The 16724-nt window shown below is 47.4% G+C and overlaps 1 protein-coding gene across 3 annotated transcripts; it reads right to left on the bottom strand.

Annotated features, from left to right (window-relative positions):
- Positions 1–1655: 1655 nt before the first annotated feature.
- Positions 1656–16473, bottom strand: LOC120298742 (chemokine-like receptor 1). Of its 3 annotated transcripts, none has more exons than XM_039322739.1 (3): positions 4863–6627; positions 4620–4823; positions 1656–1676 (listed from the first exon to the last, which is right to left on the bottom strand). In XM_039322739.1, the coding sequence occupies exon 1, from the start codon at positions 5901–5903 to the stop codon at positions 4941–4943; it is 963 nt and encodes a 320-aa protein (XP_039178673.1). In that variant the 5' UTR covers positions 5904–6627; the 3' UTR covers positions 1656–1676; positions 4620–4823; positions 4863–4940. The 3 variants fall into 3 exon arrangements, with proteins under 3 accessions (XP_039178673.1, XP_039178672.1, XP_039178671.1); XM_039322738.1 differs by lacking the exon at positions 1656–1676 and adding an exon at positions 15907–16473 and having other exon boundaries at positions 4135–4823; positions 4863–5907; XM_039322737.1 differs by lacking the exon at positions 1656–1676 and having other exon boundaries at positions 4135–4823.
- Between the last annotated feature and the right edge of the window lie 251 nt (positions 16474–16724).

Genomic DNA, 16724 nt, shown 5'->3' with positions numbered 1-16724 from the left:
AAGGTGGGAAGCAAAATTGGCTCATGGAGCAAATGGCGTAGAACTTCTTTTTAATGGGTGGGGCTTAGAGTTCCCAATGAAAATTAGCGCGCCCCTGCCACCGGGTCTTGAATCAAACCAGTTCTAGTACTTTTTGTAATGGATCTTCTGGGGTTTTGCCTAGAACTGATTTGTACTTGTGTGCACAGAACCCCTATTTGTGTTCCTTTGATGACCAATGTGGAAAACAAAAGGTTTCAGGATCAACAGTCCCAACGCCTGGGGCTATTGTAATTCAAGAAATGATATATTAAACAGAACCCCCGTCACCCATTCCAAACCTCTTTCTAGACGGGAAGGCATAGGAGATTTGCAATGTCTTTATCCCACTTGCTTTATTTATAAATATACAAACAGCATAATTCAAAGCAAGCAGACATTTTTCCAAGAGAAAAACCCCACATCCAAGCTTACCTATTTATAGCCATTATTTCTTCTAACTGCAAATATTTGCACTCCCAACGCCTGCATTTCCCCCTCAGGAGCATGTACAACCGTTAAACCATCGTTTCTCAACCTTAGCCACTTGATGACTTCAACTGCCAGAATTCCCCAACCAACGTGAATTCCTGGAATTGAGATCCATATACCTTCAAGCAGCACAGGTTGAGAAATGTTGCATGGAAGGAACACTTAGGTCTCTTTTTGAGAAAGACCACAACCCAGCCTACCTTCTTAATTGACGATTGATTATCTTTGGCTGCAGGTCAAAAAAGTAGAAAAGGATATGATTTAGCCAGTATTTTGACTGCTGTTTAACCCCACAGCCTCATTTGAAGCAGCAAGTATCCAATGGTTTCCCTGTGGACGTGTTTTTGGAGGTTGAGGACCAGAATACCAAAAGAGATCTAAAGCAGTGTTTCTCAACCTTGACAATTTTAAGGCATGTGGACTTCAACTCCCAGAATTCCACAGCCAGCAATGCTGGCTGTGGAATTCTGGGAGTTGAAGTCCACATGCCTTAAAATTGTCAAGGTTGAGAAACACTGATCTAAAGCATTTTCTGCCCTTGAACTGGTTACTGTGGTGTCTGGCCCTGTGTGTGTGTTGCCATCCCCACCCATATCTGGAGATGGAGATTAGTCTACAAGCTATCCCTCTTATAAATAAGATTTTATATGCCTTTTTTAATGAAGAAAATAAGTTTTGTTTTTTCCAGCAGCTTTCCACCCATACTCAAAAAGCTTCACTACCATGCTAGGGTTTTGTTTTGTTTCTTGATCGTCCTGCTTCTCTGATTCAGCTGCCAATGGTGATGCTACTCAAAATGACTGTCCTTTGTTCCTCCTGTGCAGTTGGCAGCCGCTGGGCTAATCAAAGGATTTTTGCATTGCAGAGAACATTGTGCCTCTCTAGAACCGGCTGTGACGATGAATTTACATCAGAGGCTGGTTGTTCCTCGCTCGTCCTCCCAGGGAGGCACTGCGGTGTGGAGACGATGAGGGAAAAGATTATCCCCGTCCATCACAGAATGCCTGGTGCCTCGTTGCTGCCTGCAGGGGCTTATGGCAATTGTAGTAACAGGATAGGCATTTGGCAGGGGGTACAACTGATCCTCCAGCGGATGGCTGAGATGCACTATAAGATGAGCCTCAACTCTTACTTTCAAATAGTGTGCTGAAGTGTTCTCGGCTATGCTGAGAAAAGTATAAAAATGTCAAGACAACCTCCCAAAAAGTGACTTAATTTTATAGTTAGGCTATGCTGAACCTAGTAACTAAACACATCTGCACTTACATGATACGTCAAGCTATGTAAGCTAACCAAACGGGTTGAATTCAGACAACATACGAAAACAACGCAATTATAACAAAGCTTTACATGCTGGGCAACCGCAGCTGCTAAAAACGGTGGAAAAACAAGCTTTTAAAAGTTAATGGGCCTTTTTTTTGGTTCATCCCCAAACACGTTAGGATGTAAGATGTGGTAGGAGTTTGATGATGACTGTCCCTAAATTTGCTCCCCATCTCTAAATTTTGTTATCTTAAGCAGCAGATACCTGTTTTATGCTTCTTCCTGCACCACAAATCGGTCTGGGGACCAAAGAATAGGCAATTTTTAGCCTGAGTCCTTGCTTTATGCAAAATATGCAAAGCCACATTTTGCTGAAACAGTCCAGAGACGAGCCATCATTTGAGACATCCTGTATCATTAACCAAGTCTGGTTGCTAGATAGTTGGAATTAGTTTTCTTGCACAATCCAACTTTTGGTTTTAGTTTCGCACACTGGTAAAGTTCCATTTTGTTCCCCAGTAGAAAACTTGATCTGAATAAAAGGAGATAATGTCTCACTTAAAATCAGCCACAAAATTGAATGGAGAGAGAGGGGTCTGTAGCCATCCAGAAAGCAAATACTCTTCTTTAAAGCTCTGGAAAGATGGCTCTCCATCTTTCTAGACCATAAATGGTCTTAGAAGTCTCTTTGGAGCTGAAAATCCAGACAACCTTTGACAAAACTTGAGATTCTTCTCTTTTTAGTGGGTGGGTCACATTCGCCTCTCCAATCTTATTTCTCTATCTCAAGAACAGGCTACCTAACCTTGGTAATGAGTGGTTTTTTTTCTCCAAGAAGCAAATTGGAAAGGTAGAACTTCCCCACCACCATTCCTCACCCCATGCTCTACACAAAGTAAAATGTCCTATCCCAGTGGTGGCAAACCTATGGCACGGGTGCCAGAGGCGGCACTCAGAGCTCTCTCTGTGGGCACATGCGCCGTCGCTGGGTTTTCTAAAACCTTTTCGCTTTAGGCCTCTGCTGCCATGTACAAAAAAAGAAAGGTTCAATCAATCAGTCAATTTCAATTTCTCGCGGGGAAAAAAAAGATCTTGCAAAGATTGATTGAACTTTTTAGTCCCACCCAGTCTGCTCTTACCACTGCAGCCATGCCCACCCAATGGGCCACACCCACCCAGCACCCAACAATGCATAAGTGGGTTTTGGGTTGCAGTTTGGCACTCTGTCTCTAAAAGGTTCGCCATCACTGACCTATCCATTCTAGAGAAAGGCCATCCTCTTGCTTTTCAGTGAATTAATTAACAGTGGCTATTACCACCCCAGGACATTATGAAGGACGGGATAATGGTAGCCAAGGTACAGTATGCTTCTTGATGGTGATCTTTACAAACAAAAACATTTCAGGAACAGTGAGAGCTTTTGCTAGTAATGGCCAAGAAACAAAGAGGTCCTATTGCTTCTAATGATGAAAGCGATGTAAGGATCCTCTTAATTTATCTTAAGTGTTGACCATTTCAGGAATATAATCCTATCTGAAAGCTTACTTAGAAGGTGAGCAGGTTTTCCTTGATAATAGAGGGAACTGTGTTTCTGATTAAATAATGTCATGGACTCAAACCTTCTTAGACAAGAGACCTTTCTTCAAAATAATTCACAGTATATATCTTGGTTTTCCCTCAAGAAGCGCAAAACACAGGTTCCTACTTTAATTGACAGAAGTGATTGATTAAAAGTAGTTTAAAAAGTCCCCATCCGTGCAGACAGAAACCCTGCAACGGGCTTTGAAAAAAAATGAAAAATCATCCTATGCTACATATGACAAAAGAGGTGCACAGAAAAGGGATGCTTTGCATTACTTAAGATTTTCAAAATGGGACCATTTAAACTTTTAAAATAATTCCTTGGACTCTGATTACAGTTCCAAAACTCTGGCATCACACTAAATCCGTGTTTTTTAAAATTCGGGAACGTTAATTTGTGTGGACTTCAACTCCCAGAATTCCCCAGCTGGCTGGGGACTTCTGGAAATTGAAGTCCATACATTTTAACAATTGCTGAAAATGAGAAACACTATTACGTAAAGGAATCTCAGGGTTATTATACTGGGAAGTCAAAATAACAATTCTCCAGTAAAAGCAGTGGCCAACCATTTCCACCTAATGCCCAGAAAACAGCCTTGATGCCTGTATGCCACCAAGAGCCAGGCTCAGCTTGAGGAAAAAAAATTGTATTTTTACAAGGAAAATGGAAAGGAGGGAGGAAAGAATGCATAGACTAGGTCCACAGTGATTCTCAACCTTAATCACTTGAAGATGAATGGACTTCAACTCCAAGAATTCCCCAGTCAGCATGGCTGACTGGAGAATTCTGGGAGTTGAAGTCCACCCATTTTAGGTTGTCAAGGTTGAAAAACATTGGAACAGGATGAAATCTTGAAAAGGTAACCAGGAAGCCAGCTACTGGCCTCCATGACAGAAATACACTGAGCAGTAGGGGTTTTTTTTCCTGCAGATTTTGCTCTTACAGTGATTTACATTTTGAGGCAGGGAGATGGTGAACTGCTCCAGTTCCTCTCCCCCCCACCCCCACCCCCCAGTTTCCAAAGGAGTCTCTGGCCTGACCCAAAACATTTGGAGGCGAGAACATCTGAACACCGATAAGCAGGATGGCTTCTCCACAAGCTGCTGCAAGTTGAAAAACGGAGCAGCCAAGCTGATAAACACACCAGATGCATAACTGTACTAGCTTAAGTAAGGCAGCAATCTTTTTCATCAAAGTGTAACCCCCACTGAGCTCAGAGGGGACTGAAGTTTGAGCAGCCACAGGTAAGATTCACTATACTTACTACAGGAAAAAGAGGGAGCCAGCGTTGACAAAAATGGAGAGATCCACAGCCAACCCAGTTATGCACATCCAGCAATTCTGTGCTTAACGTTGCACAAAGGCAGTGCACTAATTATCTTGTAATTTTTGCTTCTCTTCTGCTTTCTTTTTTTTAAAAAAGCCTCTAGTTTTTAGTCCTTTAGGTTCTCTCTTTCTCTCTCTCTCCCTCTCTCTCCCCCCCCCCTCTCTTTTTCTCTCTCCCCACACACACACACAAGCTCCCAATGGTTTGAGAACGCCCTCTTCTGCCAGGGAAATCCTGAGAGACTACTTTTTCCCCCTCTCAGAGGTTGGCAGCCAGAGGCGCTTCCTCGAAAGCGGTCTTGAAGACCTGCAGCAAGGATCTCCTGACTGCATCCTGGAATTCTTGCCCTACAAAGACATAAAGCAGAGGGTTGATGCAACTGTTGAACATGGCCAGACACTTGGAGAGGGGAATGGCTACCAGCCGCATGCTTTCGGGCACAAGATCCATGGAGATCCTGGCCAGAGCCAAAGCATGATAAGGGAGCCAACAGAGGAAGAAGCAGAACACCACTCTGGTGACCACCAGGAAGGGTTTGCTGGATTTGTTCAGCTTCTTCTTCCGCATGGTCACCACCAGGATTGTATAGGAAACGGAGATCACCAGCAAGGGAAGAAGGAACTGATAGAGAAAAATGCAAATGGTGAGGACTTCGGCTTGCTGCCAGTCCTCAAAGATGTCCAGGTTGTTGCAAGAGCTCCGATTATTGTTATCCACAGAGACCTGGGTGAAGAAGTAGGAGCTGGGGACGAAGAATGCCAACGACAGCAGCCAAAGGCATCCACAGGCTGCCCAGGTGAGCCGTGGGGTTCGGTAGTTCTGGCACCAGACGGGAGCCACCACCAGCACGCAGCGATCCACACTGATGGAGCTTAGTAACAGCACACCGCTGCACACGCTTAGCCCAAACAGGCAGTTGGCCACTTTGCAAGCCACAGAGCCAAAAGGCCAATGCAGGTCAAGAGCCAAGTTGAGCACCGTGACAAGGATGAGGGAGGTGGATGCCAAGTCAGCTAAGGCCAGGTTGAAGAACCAGACGGTGTTGGAGGTCCATCGCAGCTTCCAGCCAGTGACCCACAGGACTACCCCGTTCCCAGTCACACCAGCCAGAAAGATGAAGCTAAAAATCACCCCTGTGATAATCTTTATGCTGTCCCGCACAGGGTTTTCCTCCACGAGCACTTGGGAGGAGGAACCATTGGCACCCGAGTTTGTTGACATCTCCCTGTCAAAAGAGATAAGAACAAAGCAGAAGATCTACCATTATCCATACCAGGCAATGCAATTTGTTTGCAAGGGACCACATTTTTACCAAAAAGCAAATTATCTCCAAGGGCCACAAAGTTGTTGATGTTGTTAAGTTGTTAATATCCCACCCTTGCACTATTAACTATTAAAATTGTACTGCATCAGAAAAATGCGACTAAGCTTATCTTAGCTCATGGACGAAACAACGGAGTCTTATCCTGAAGAACACAAAGTCTAGCATTTGACCTAGGAAATTGTAGGATTTAGGTCTGGGCAATGCCCCTAGTTTGTCCATGGGATCGTGATGGGTCGGATACGACTTCGCAACTAACAACAACCACAACAATGCCTCTAGTTGCTGAAGCTCCCAATAGCCCCAGAATGGCCAATGCATTGCATTCATAGCCTGCCTTTTCTTTGGGAACTCTATCTTTTATCCCAACTAAGCTGAGAAAGGGTGACTGGTCAGTGTTACTGCATGATCTCTGGTTCAATGAAGGCTTGGTTCTAGATAAATGTTTCTCAACCTTGGCAACTTTAAGACATGTAGTGTAGGAGATAACCAGGATGAGCCTGAGGGAGGGGTCAAACGTGTCATCAGTTATGAATCCCTTCATGCCCACAAGACATCTGAGCCAGGGCCCACCTTGAATTCCTTTGAATTTGCTTTGACCCTTAGTAGTTTGTACTAGTACAAGCTGAGGCTTGCAATAAATCTTTATACCCGTTTGAACTGCCTGGATCATCTGATTTCTTCATCCCTTGTCATGTGGATTTCAACTCCTAGAACTCTTGAGTGTTGGTTGAGGAATTCTGGGAGTTGAAATCCACACATCTTAAAAGTTGTCAAGGTTAAGAGACACTTTTCTAGAACATCACCTAACAAAGCGCTATGCTATAGTGGTGCTCCTAAGTTGCAATCTAACCTCATCTGGAAGACTATGAATTGCTTACCTTTGGATTATACCTTCAGAGGACAAACTGTGATCTAATTTGAGGACCATGCGTAGCATAAACGCAGGTGGCTTCCTTGAACAGGAAGCTCTATGGGACTAATTGTGATATAAAATCAGATATGATCTCTTACTTGGATAAGATCTACGTTGCAATAAACAGGAGCAAAGCTATATTAAAAGGAAAGAAGTATCGTCTCCTTATTGGTCTCAGCTCTGGGTAACAACATGGACCACATTTGACCTTGCCATTTTCCAGGATAGTTTATCAATATCCCAGTTATACCTGATAATTCCGAAATTTCCTAGTGATCCATCTAAGTTCTAGCCAGGTCCAGCTCCTCTCAGTTCCTATCCATGCCTATTCAGTGAGCAACAGATGCCAAATGAAATGATGAGAGCTATGTTAAGGCATATGAGAATCAGATGGGGGTCCTACACCGGCAGCCAGTGGGGAGCAAACTGGGATCTGAAGAATTGCAAGGAAGCTTAGCTGTCCTGGTGGTAATTTTCCCTGATTAGGCAGGTTTTATGGGTTGCACTAAGCCAGGGGTAGGCAACCTTGGCTCTTTTATGACTCGTGGACTTCAACTCCCAGAATTCCTGAGCCAGTACTGCTCAGCTTGGAAACCTCTCCCTTTCCCCTCAGCATGGCTGGCTCAGGAATTCTGGGAGTTGAAGTCCACCAGTCATAAAAGAGCCAAGGTTGCCTACCCCTGGCCTAGAGGGAGCTGGGCTGTGTGGTTAACATAAACCTAGACCAGGGGTAGGCAACCTTGGCTCTTTTATGACTCGTGGACTTCAACTCCCAGAATTCCTGAGCCAGCATGGCTCAGCTTGGAAACCTCCCTTTCCCCTCAGCGTGGCTGGCTCAGGAATTCTGGGAGTTGAAGTCCACCAGTCATAAAAGAGCCAAGGTTGCTTACCGCTGCACTAAGCCATCACATGGTGGATTGGGGTTTTATTGAGTGCGACTTGTGAAACCCACCAATTAGCCCATAGTGGTTTGCAACCCAGTTTTCAGCTGGTGCTCTGGGCAAGCCCAGCCAAATTTTACCCCAACTACAGTTAAGCAAACCATGAGTTAGGACAAAGCAGGGAGAAGGTCTCTCCCACAGATACAAACATCTATCAGTTCAATATATAGGGCAGGGGAGAAGGAGGGAGAAAGTTAGAAATTAGAATAGAAAACCAGCCTGTGGCTGAAGACTGGATGAAATGGAAAATGTCCGTGTTCCTGAATTTTCCTCTCCCTAGTGTGTTCTTAGCTAAGCTGAAACCTACTCCTGTACTACACCCATTGTCACAATTATCTGTATTTTCCCCTCTTCCTATCTCCATACTGGAACTTTTCAAGGGCAGTTCTCTGTTGCTCTGGTTACGATATTGCTTTCTCACATTGTGAGAAATATTGCAGAGAGAGGCAAGAACATCCATGAATGAGCTTCTATTCAAATCTAGAAAGTTGCCATGGGGTTGCACGGGGGGGCTCGGTTGCCAAGTGATACGAAAAGAGTTGCCAAGTGCCAAGCAAGCTGAGCCACCAAACAGGTTCAGGATGTAACCTCTGCAAGCTGAATAGATGTGCGTGTGTGTGTTCCAAAGAGCGTCAGAAAGAGATATAGCCAGATCCAGCCAGCAAAACATAGTCATCCTGAACACCATCAATGTTTTGATGGACTGCCATTCTTTGCAATGCCGAGGGGGGATTTTCCAATGGATTGCAGTCAGAGTTACGCAGCCTTGAGGCCGAAGAAATTTTGGAGTGGTGGTGGTGCAGTGCTTAGAATGCAGTATTGCAGGCTGACTCTGCCCACAGCCAGGAGTTTGATCCTGACGGGCTCCAGGTTGACTCAGCCTTCCATCCTTCCAAGGTCGGTAAAACGAGGACCCAGATTGTTGGGGGCAACAGGCTGACTCTGTAAACCGCTTAGAGAGGGCTGTAAAGCACTGTGTCTAGGTCAGTGGTGGTGAACCTATGGCACGCGTGCCAGAGGCGGCACTCAGAGCCCTCTCTGTGGGCACGCGCACCACGCCCCAGAGATGGCAACCGTCCCTCTTCAATCAGCCGCCCACTAACTCGCCAAGGTCCCACATGGCTAGATGCATCCCAGCACAGCTGGTTTCCTTCCACCCGTCCCATCCCTCCTGGCTTCGCATGCTCTCCTTTTCCTGGGCACGTTCCACTGCATTGCCTCCTCAGCTGTCGGCTGGCCATCCAGCTCAGAAGCGGCTTCTCTGAACTGCTGGCAGTGGGCTGTGGAGCCCCAGAGTGCATTGGTCGAGGGGCCAACAGGCTGTGGCTGCTGACGGACACTGTTGGCCCCCATGCACTCGCTGGCCTCTGTGTGCGGGGGTTGATGGTGTCAGGCAGCAGCCTCCCTGGCTCCTGCCTTGCCTTGCCCTGCCACAATGGCACCCCCGCCCTGCCACATCTTGCCTCGCCTCACCCCACAGGACTGCTCTACCTGCCAGAGACCCCCTGGATGTCCCCAATCCTGCCCGGCCCCACATGCGTTCCTCCCCATGAGCAACATCGAGGTGACCATGCCCACCTTGGCCACCCCCACCCAGTCTGCCGTGACCACCACAGCCATGCCCACCCAGTGGGCCATGCCCATCTGGCCCCCGGCGATAAATAAGTGGGTTTTGGGTTGCAGTTTGGGCACTCGGTCTCTAAAAGGCTCGCCATCACTGGTCTAGGTTCTATTAGTGCTATTAAAATGGTTGCCTATTCACGGATTAGATCTGAATAAACCAGTGGTTCTCAACCTGTGGGTCGGGACCCCATTTGGGGTTGAACGACCATTTCACGGGGGTCGCCAAACAAGGCTGTCCACCATTTTCCCCCTTTTCTTTGGCCACGCCCCTGGCACCTGGTGATGTATAAGTGGTTGGGGGTCACCACAACATGGGGAACTGTATTATGGGGTCGCGGCATTAGAAAGGTTGAGAACCACTGGAATAAACCAACAAAAACAGGATGAGGATTTACCCAAAGGTGCTTTTTTCCAAAAGGCAACTGGATTTTCTTAGGATTTTTTTTCCCCCTTAAAAACGTTTCATTTCTCATCCAAGAAGCTTCTTCAGTTTTCTCCATGGAAACTTTTCCTTTTCAAAGGAAAAAAAAAAAAAAAAAACCCCAAGAGAGTCCATTTGCCTTTTGAAAAAGCACCTTTGGGACAACCATGACTTGGATCATTGAGAACAGCTGGTTGTGGATTGAGTTTCCCTGTCTGCAACTTGGCCAGTGGGGGGGGGGGAACACATTGAGCAGGGAAAGTGTGAAATGTGAGAGGATTGGGCCAAAGAAAATTTGTAGGGAGAGGGTATTTGTGTGCCAGTTTTCTAAGCCTGTTTGACCAGGGATGGACAACTTGCAGCTCTCCCGCGCTTAGCCTGCTTTAAAACCCATCCGCAAGAGGATCTGGTCTCTGTCCAGTGATCTGCTTCATCAGAAAACCTGACAGATCACACATTCCTCAACAGCCAGCCAGTTCCCTAGCTAGGCTTTGGTTTTTGCGACTGGCAATAATGTTCAGGGCTTAGAAATTGTGATTACCCTTTTGGCAACAGAGAGGAAGCTGGTTGATGACTGGACTTAAGTTTCAGTCCAGCACTGGGCATTTCAGAGCTGAAAACATAAAACCAGCAGGATGTTCATCCTTTCTAGTACTGCTTGTTGCTTGCTGGCAGGTCCGCATAACAATGTGAACCTGTTATGCAACCCTGCTGCTTCAAATGGGGTTATTTAGTTACAACTGGTTTGGATTTATTGGGGATGGTTGGAAGGAGAACTCTCTCTCTCCCTCCCCCTCTCCCCCCCCCGTGTGTTTGTGTGTGTGAGTGTATGTGTGTTGGGTGCAGTGGTGGGATTCAGATATGGGAACAACCGGTTCTCTGTGTGGATGCTGCTTCCGGAAGTCCATTCTGGGCCTGGGCAACAAAAAATTAGCTACCGGTTCTGCTGAACTGGTGCAAACCGGCTGAATCCCACCAAAGGGAGGGAGGGAGGGAAGGAAGGAAGGAGGGAAGGAAGGAAGGAGGGAAGGAAGGAAGGAAGGAAGGAAGGAAGGAAGGAAGGAAGGAAGGAAGGAAGGAAGGAAGGAAGGAAGGAAGGAAGGAAGGAGCGGTGGGATTCAAATAGGTGAACAACTGGTTCTCTGTGTAGATGCCGCTTCCGGAAGTCCATTCTGGGCCTGGGCAACAAAAAATTAGCTACCGGTTCTGCCGAACTGGTGCGAAGTGGCTGAATCCCACCACAGGAAGGAAGCGAAGTGGCTGAATCCTACCACAGGAAGGAAGGAAGGAAGGAAGGAAGGAAGGAAGGAAGGAAGGAAGGAAGGAAGGAAGGAAGGAAGGAAGGAAGGAAGGAAGGAAGGGGTGGGATTCAAATATGGGAACAACCGGTTCTCTGTGTGGATGCCGCTTCCGGAAGTCCATTCTGGGCCTGGGCAACAAAAAATTAGCTACTGGTTCTGCTGAACTGGTGCAAACCGGCTGAATCCCACCAAAGGGAGGGAGGGAGGGAGGGAGGGAGGAAGGAAGGAAGGAAGGAAGGAAGGAAGGAAGGAAGGAAGGAAGGAAGGAAGGAAGGAAGTGGTGGGATTCAAATATGGGAACAACCTGTTCTCTGTGTGGATGCCGCTTCCGGAAGTCCATTCTGGGTCTGGGCAACAAAAATTTAGCTATCGGTTCTGCCGAAGCGGTGCGAACCGGCTGAATCCCACCACTGGTTGGGGGGCAAGTTTCAGATGTTGCTCAAGAAGCACCTTACCTGGAAGGAGGTAAGAAAAACGGACCAATGGCTACATTTGCCAGTTGTTGTTTTTGTTTTGTTTTGTTTTAAAAACAAAAAATCTTGTTCCACTGCCTAAAAACTGAAGCCCATTCTCATCTGCCTGAAGGTGAAGCAAACCTCCCGTGGTTTTTTTTTTTTTAATTTTCTCACTCGCTCTGCAAAACCCCGCGAATAACACACCTCCTTAACCACACACCACTTTATTACCCTTTTGGCAACAGGGAGGAAGTTGGTGGATGAACTTACAAGTTTCAGTTCCAGCACTGAGCTTGCCAGAGAGGAGAAACCTCCACTCAGCAGGACGTCCAAGCAAAGAGTTCACCATTTCTAGTCCTAAGAAACCCATGGATATTTTTTTTCCAAGAGGTGGGAGAAGTGTTTGTGGGTTTGGACTCGGCTTCTGCATTTCATCCTCTGGGTTTCACACCAAGCTTGGAAAAAGACACAGAAACCAGCCCACTAACAAATACAGGGTGGTTCTATCAGACTTTTCGAAAGCTTTTTTCTTTTCTTTTCTTGACCGTTGGCTTCACACAACCTAGTAAGCCTCGGTGTTGTGATTCTTCTGGGTTTGATTCAGAACCTCGCCTGACTCCCAGCCACGTTAACCAAAGTTAAATATTTAAATCACCGCTTAAATCTGAAAGATGAACCAAGACTTGTACTTTGGGCGTTTGGGGAGGAAAAGGCAAATCTCTCACCTTTGTGCACTAGTGCTTTTACACCAGATATTTATATAGTAAATATTTTTTTCCTTTTTGTGCGTTTAGAAGAGGGAGAAGATTGAAGCATTTGTCTTCCCCGTACGGAATTACGACGCTCGAACGGCAGCATCCAACAGGACCAGGCTACATTCCCACGAGCCTCTTTCCCGGCCTCCCTAAAACACTCAACCGCCGCCTTCACACAACCCGGACGGCCCGGCTCCGGGTTTGGCGTTCCGCGGATGGCGCGGAGCCGTCTCCTTCGATCGCTCTCGATTTGCAAACCCGCCGCGTGATTTTAAGTCGGTAACTCGGGGTCGGCGTATCGTGTGAAAGCAGGCGGGCGGTCACCCACAGGCTGGCTCCCTCCTTCGTCCGCCGGCCCAGCGCAGGGCAGGCCAGGGCAGGGCAAGGGCAGCGGTGGCTGAAGCTCTCGGCGACCCTCCCCCCCCCCCCCCAATCTCCCCGCTTGCCTTTCTCCGCGTTTGGCCCGCCTGGTTAATAATTAGGCGTCGGGATGAGCCGAGCCGCGCTCCCGGGAGCCCCGAGGCGGCGGGGAAGGGCGGCGCACGTGCTGCGGAGCTGCCGAGGCCCATTAGCCTCGCGCTAATCGATGCGCGCCCAGCTGCTCCGGCACCCGCGTCCGGAAAGGCCGAGCGGGAGGGCCGGCGGCGCTGCGGGGATCGCTTGCTTGGAGCAGCGCCGGCCCCGAAGCGGAAAAAGAGGGGACGGGGTGGTGGGGAGAGGTGGGAAGCGCCCCTACCACCCCTCTGGGAAGCCGCTGGCCTTCAGACGTCGTGGGTGCTTCATCCCTTGAAGTTTTTAAGAAGAGACTGGAACAGCCCCCTGTCTGAAATGGTACTATAGGGGTCTCCCCCTCGAGCGGGGTGGGGGTAGGGTCGGACTAGAAGACCTCCAAGGGCCCTTCCAGTTCTATTCTGGTTCTGACTCGATAATGCCTTGGAAAGGCCGCACACTTGGAAGACTGCATCCAGTTTTGGTCATGGTGATGTTAAAAAAGGGGGGGGGGACTCTAGAAAGAGCACAGAGAAGAACAACAAAGATGATTAGGGGACTGGAGGCTAAAACATATAAGGAACAGTTGCTGGAATTGGGAATGTCTAGTAAGTTTAATGAAGAGAAGGAGGAGGAGGGACATGATAGCAGTGTTCCAGTATCTCAGGGGCTGCCCCAAAGAAGAGGGAGTCAAGCTATTCTCCAAAGCACCTGAAGGCAGGACAAGAAGCAACGGATGGAAACGAATCAAGGAGAGAAGCAACCTAGAACTAAGGAGAAACTTCCTGACAGTGAGAACAATTAACCAGTGGGATGGCTTGCCTTCAGAAGTTGTGGGTGCTCCGACACTGGAGGCTTTTAAGAAGAGATTGGACAACAATTTGTCTGAAATGTTACAGGGTTTCCTGCCTGAGCAGGGGGTTGGATTAGAAGACCTCCAATGTGCCTTCCACCTCTGTTATTCTGTTATCATCACCCCCCCCCCATCCTAAAAGATTTGGCTGGTTGAGGGATTGGCTCCAGTTGTGGGTCAGCCCACTCGATGGAGGTTATTCCCATAAACTTTGGTGTAGCAAGTTAAGACACCCCAATAGTTGGAATTCCCCCCAAAAAGGTGAGTTGAAGATGACCCCTCCAACATCCATGGGCTCCCCAAGACCCATTCAAGCCCTTTTGCATTGCTGTGCCCATCAGCGACTCCTGCTAGCCAGGGGCAAAGACTGAAGGTGCCAATGCTATAAGCCCCTTCACCTTTTATTCCTCCCCCCTCCCCAGAGGCTGTTGTGACTGTGTACACTGAATGCAGAAGGCATTCACACAACTTTTCATGGAGGAAATAGGTACAGCTCCCGCCTCCCGAATTTAGGAACCACAGATTCACCCTATGAGGGTTGTTGCCCTCCTCCCCATGGATTGAGGGTAGGTGTCCATGCACAACAGGTCAGCATTGATGGGAGATTTATTTATTAAACGTATCTGCCGATGCCACCCATCTGCCCACAGGCGTCTTATAATCATTCAGTTAAAACGCAGCAAACAACATTAAAACATTATGGAGAAATTAAGACTCAGTTAAGATAAAATGGACCAAGATGGATCAGAACGGTATAAGGAAGCAGAAATCCATGAGTAATCTATTTAATACTTTGCATCTCCCCCCCCCCTCTCTCTCTCTCAGAAAGTCGGGTGGAAGAGAGAACTTGGGATTGTTGTCGAGCGTTGTGGTTTCTGAATCCCAGTGTGACACCCAAAGGAAAGACAAGATGCCAAGATGCTTCTGGGTATTAGCCAAGCTCCGTGCTGGCTTTAATTTTATTTGCTTTTAAAAGATGACTTTAATTTTAAAAAATGAATGGCAAACTAGTATGCCCTGAACAAAGCTTCAGCTTGAGGGATGAACCGTTTTTCTAGTTATTATTCCAGGAGGCCCCTTAGACCTCTGGGGCATTCTTAGAAAATACAAATGGGAGCAGAAGTTCAGAACTTCCTTCCTTCCTTCCTTCCTTCCTTCCTTCCTTCCTTCCTTCCTTCCTTCCTTCCTTCCTTCCTTCCTTCCTTTATTTTTGCTTCTTAATAAATGGGTGTTTTGTGATTGGCCACATCCACTCTGGCCATTATTCCACAAGTGTGCCCCAAATATGCACTCAAGATTCCCATTGTCCCCTCTGACTCCTCAAAATTAGAGTACCCACATTTGATCAGACGAGCTGCTATTTGCCAATCTGGAAACAATCAAAATGCAAGTTACAAATTGACTAAGCTAAAGTTTAGATTATTCTTCAGGGCTGTGTTCACACAAACAGCCCAGCCCTGGTTAACAAAGCACAATCTCTGGGTACGCCTCACCTGTCAGGATCAAAGAAACTATGATGTATTTTAATGAGATGTCTGGTTCATTCCACACACAAAGACAATGGCTGAGTTTTTAGCCGGGGCTTCGTTCAAGCTCGTCTTAGTATGTTGTGTGAATCCAACCATCGAGTTTGTTTCCTCCCTTTTCGATAGCTTCTTTTCACCCTGGTTCAATTTTATCCCCGTTTCTCTCTGATCAGTGGATGCATTTACTGCCTTTTATAGCTAATGAACTGAAAAGGAGAGCCAGAGCGCATTAAAACACACCCAGCTCAGAGGGCAGGTGTACAATTCCACGAACAGGTGGGTTGAAGCAGGAGTCGGATGGATAAGCTGAAAGTTGCACCGCTTCCTTTTGGGGTGGGCAAAAGCCATCATTAGAGGGAGCCATTGTTTTAAAAAAGTTTCCACATCTCTAACAGCAATAATGCTTCAAGGAAGCTTCTTGCTCAGAGCTTCTCTACGTGACGTCTCAAAACAGCCACAATAATTTTCCGTAATAGACTATAAAGTGGTCGGAGCAACAGAACATAACTTGGGGAGGGGGAGTCATTTTAGAAAGTCCTTTCTTTTTCTTCCCATTTTATTTGTATTATTTCTCCCGGGGTGGGTGGCTGTGAACAAGGCAGCCCTTGCCGGACTCCACTCACCTTACTTCGCTGGCATTTGCTGCCTCTCCCGGATAAAGAGGAGGGGGAAAGGTTTCCAGCTGCCCCCCTTTCCGGCCATCGGCAGCAGCGGCAGGAGAAGAGAAGAGGGTTGTCCACAGCTGCTCAGGCAGGGGAGATGCTGCTCGGTCCAGACATCGACAGGGAGTACCTGGGCTCCAGTATAGAGGAGGAGGAGGAGGAGGAGGAGGTGGTGATGGTGTTGATGGTGCTGTCCATCAAGCTGAAACTCAGAGATGCATTGTGAAAGATCAGATGAATGAAGCAGATTAGCTGTTCCTTGAGAGTTGGCTTCTTTGCATGTGTGGGTGTCGGTCTGTCTCTGTCTCTGTGAGTGTGTGCTGTGTCTATATATGTGTATGTTGCACTAGGCTGATGGTAGCTTGTTTGCATGTGGGTGGATGTGTCTCTCTGGGTGAATATGTTGCACTGGACTGATATATATACCATATGTAGCAGTAGACTAATCATGGCTTGTTTGCATCTGTCTGTCTGTCTATATCTATCTATCTATCTATCTATCTATCTATCTATCTATCTATCTATCTATCCATCCACCTACTTACCTACCTACCACTTGTGGCTTGTTTGCATCTCTCTCTCCCTCTCTCTCTCCCTCTCTCTCCCTCTCCCTCTCTCCCTCCCTCTCTCTTTCTCTCTCCCTCTCCCTCCCTCTCTCTCTCCCTCTCTCCCTCTCCCTCTCTCCCTCTCTCTCCCTCTCCCTCTCTCCCTCTCCCCCTCCCTCCCTCCCTCTCTCTCTCCCTTTCCCCCTCTCCCCCTCTCCCTCCCTCCCTCTCTCT

The sequence above is a fragment of the Crotalus tigris genome, unplaced genomic scaffold, assembly GCF_016545835.1.
Source record: "Crotalus tigris isolate CLP2741 ecotype Arizona unplaced genomic scaffold, ASM1654583v1 scf7180000024119.3904262, whole genome shotgun sequence".
NCBI lineage: Eukaryota > Metazoa > Chordata > Lepidosauria > Squamata > Viperidae > Crotalus > Crotalus tigris.
Note: the sequence above shows the minus strand (reverse complement) of the source record. Positions and strands in the feature narration are given on the sequence as shown.

What these genes read in the sequence shown, in the direction of transcription:
- LOC120298742 (XM_039322738.1), bottom strand. Translation starts at nt 5,903, where the DNA reads ATGTCAACAAACTCGGGTGCCAATGGTTCCTCCTCCCAAGTGCTCGTG.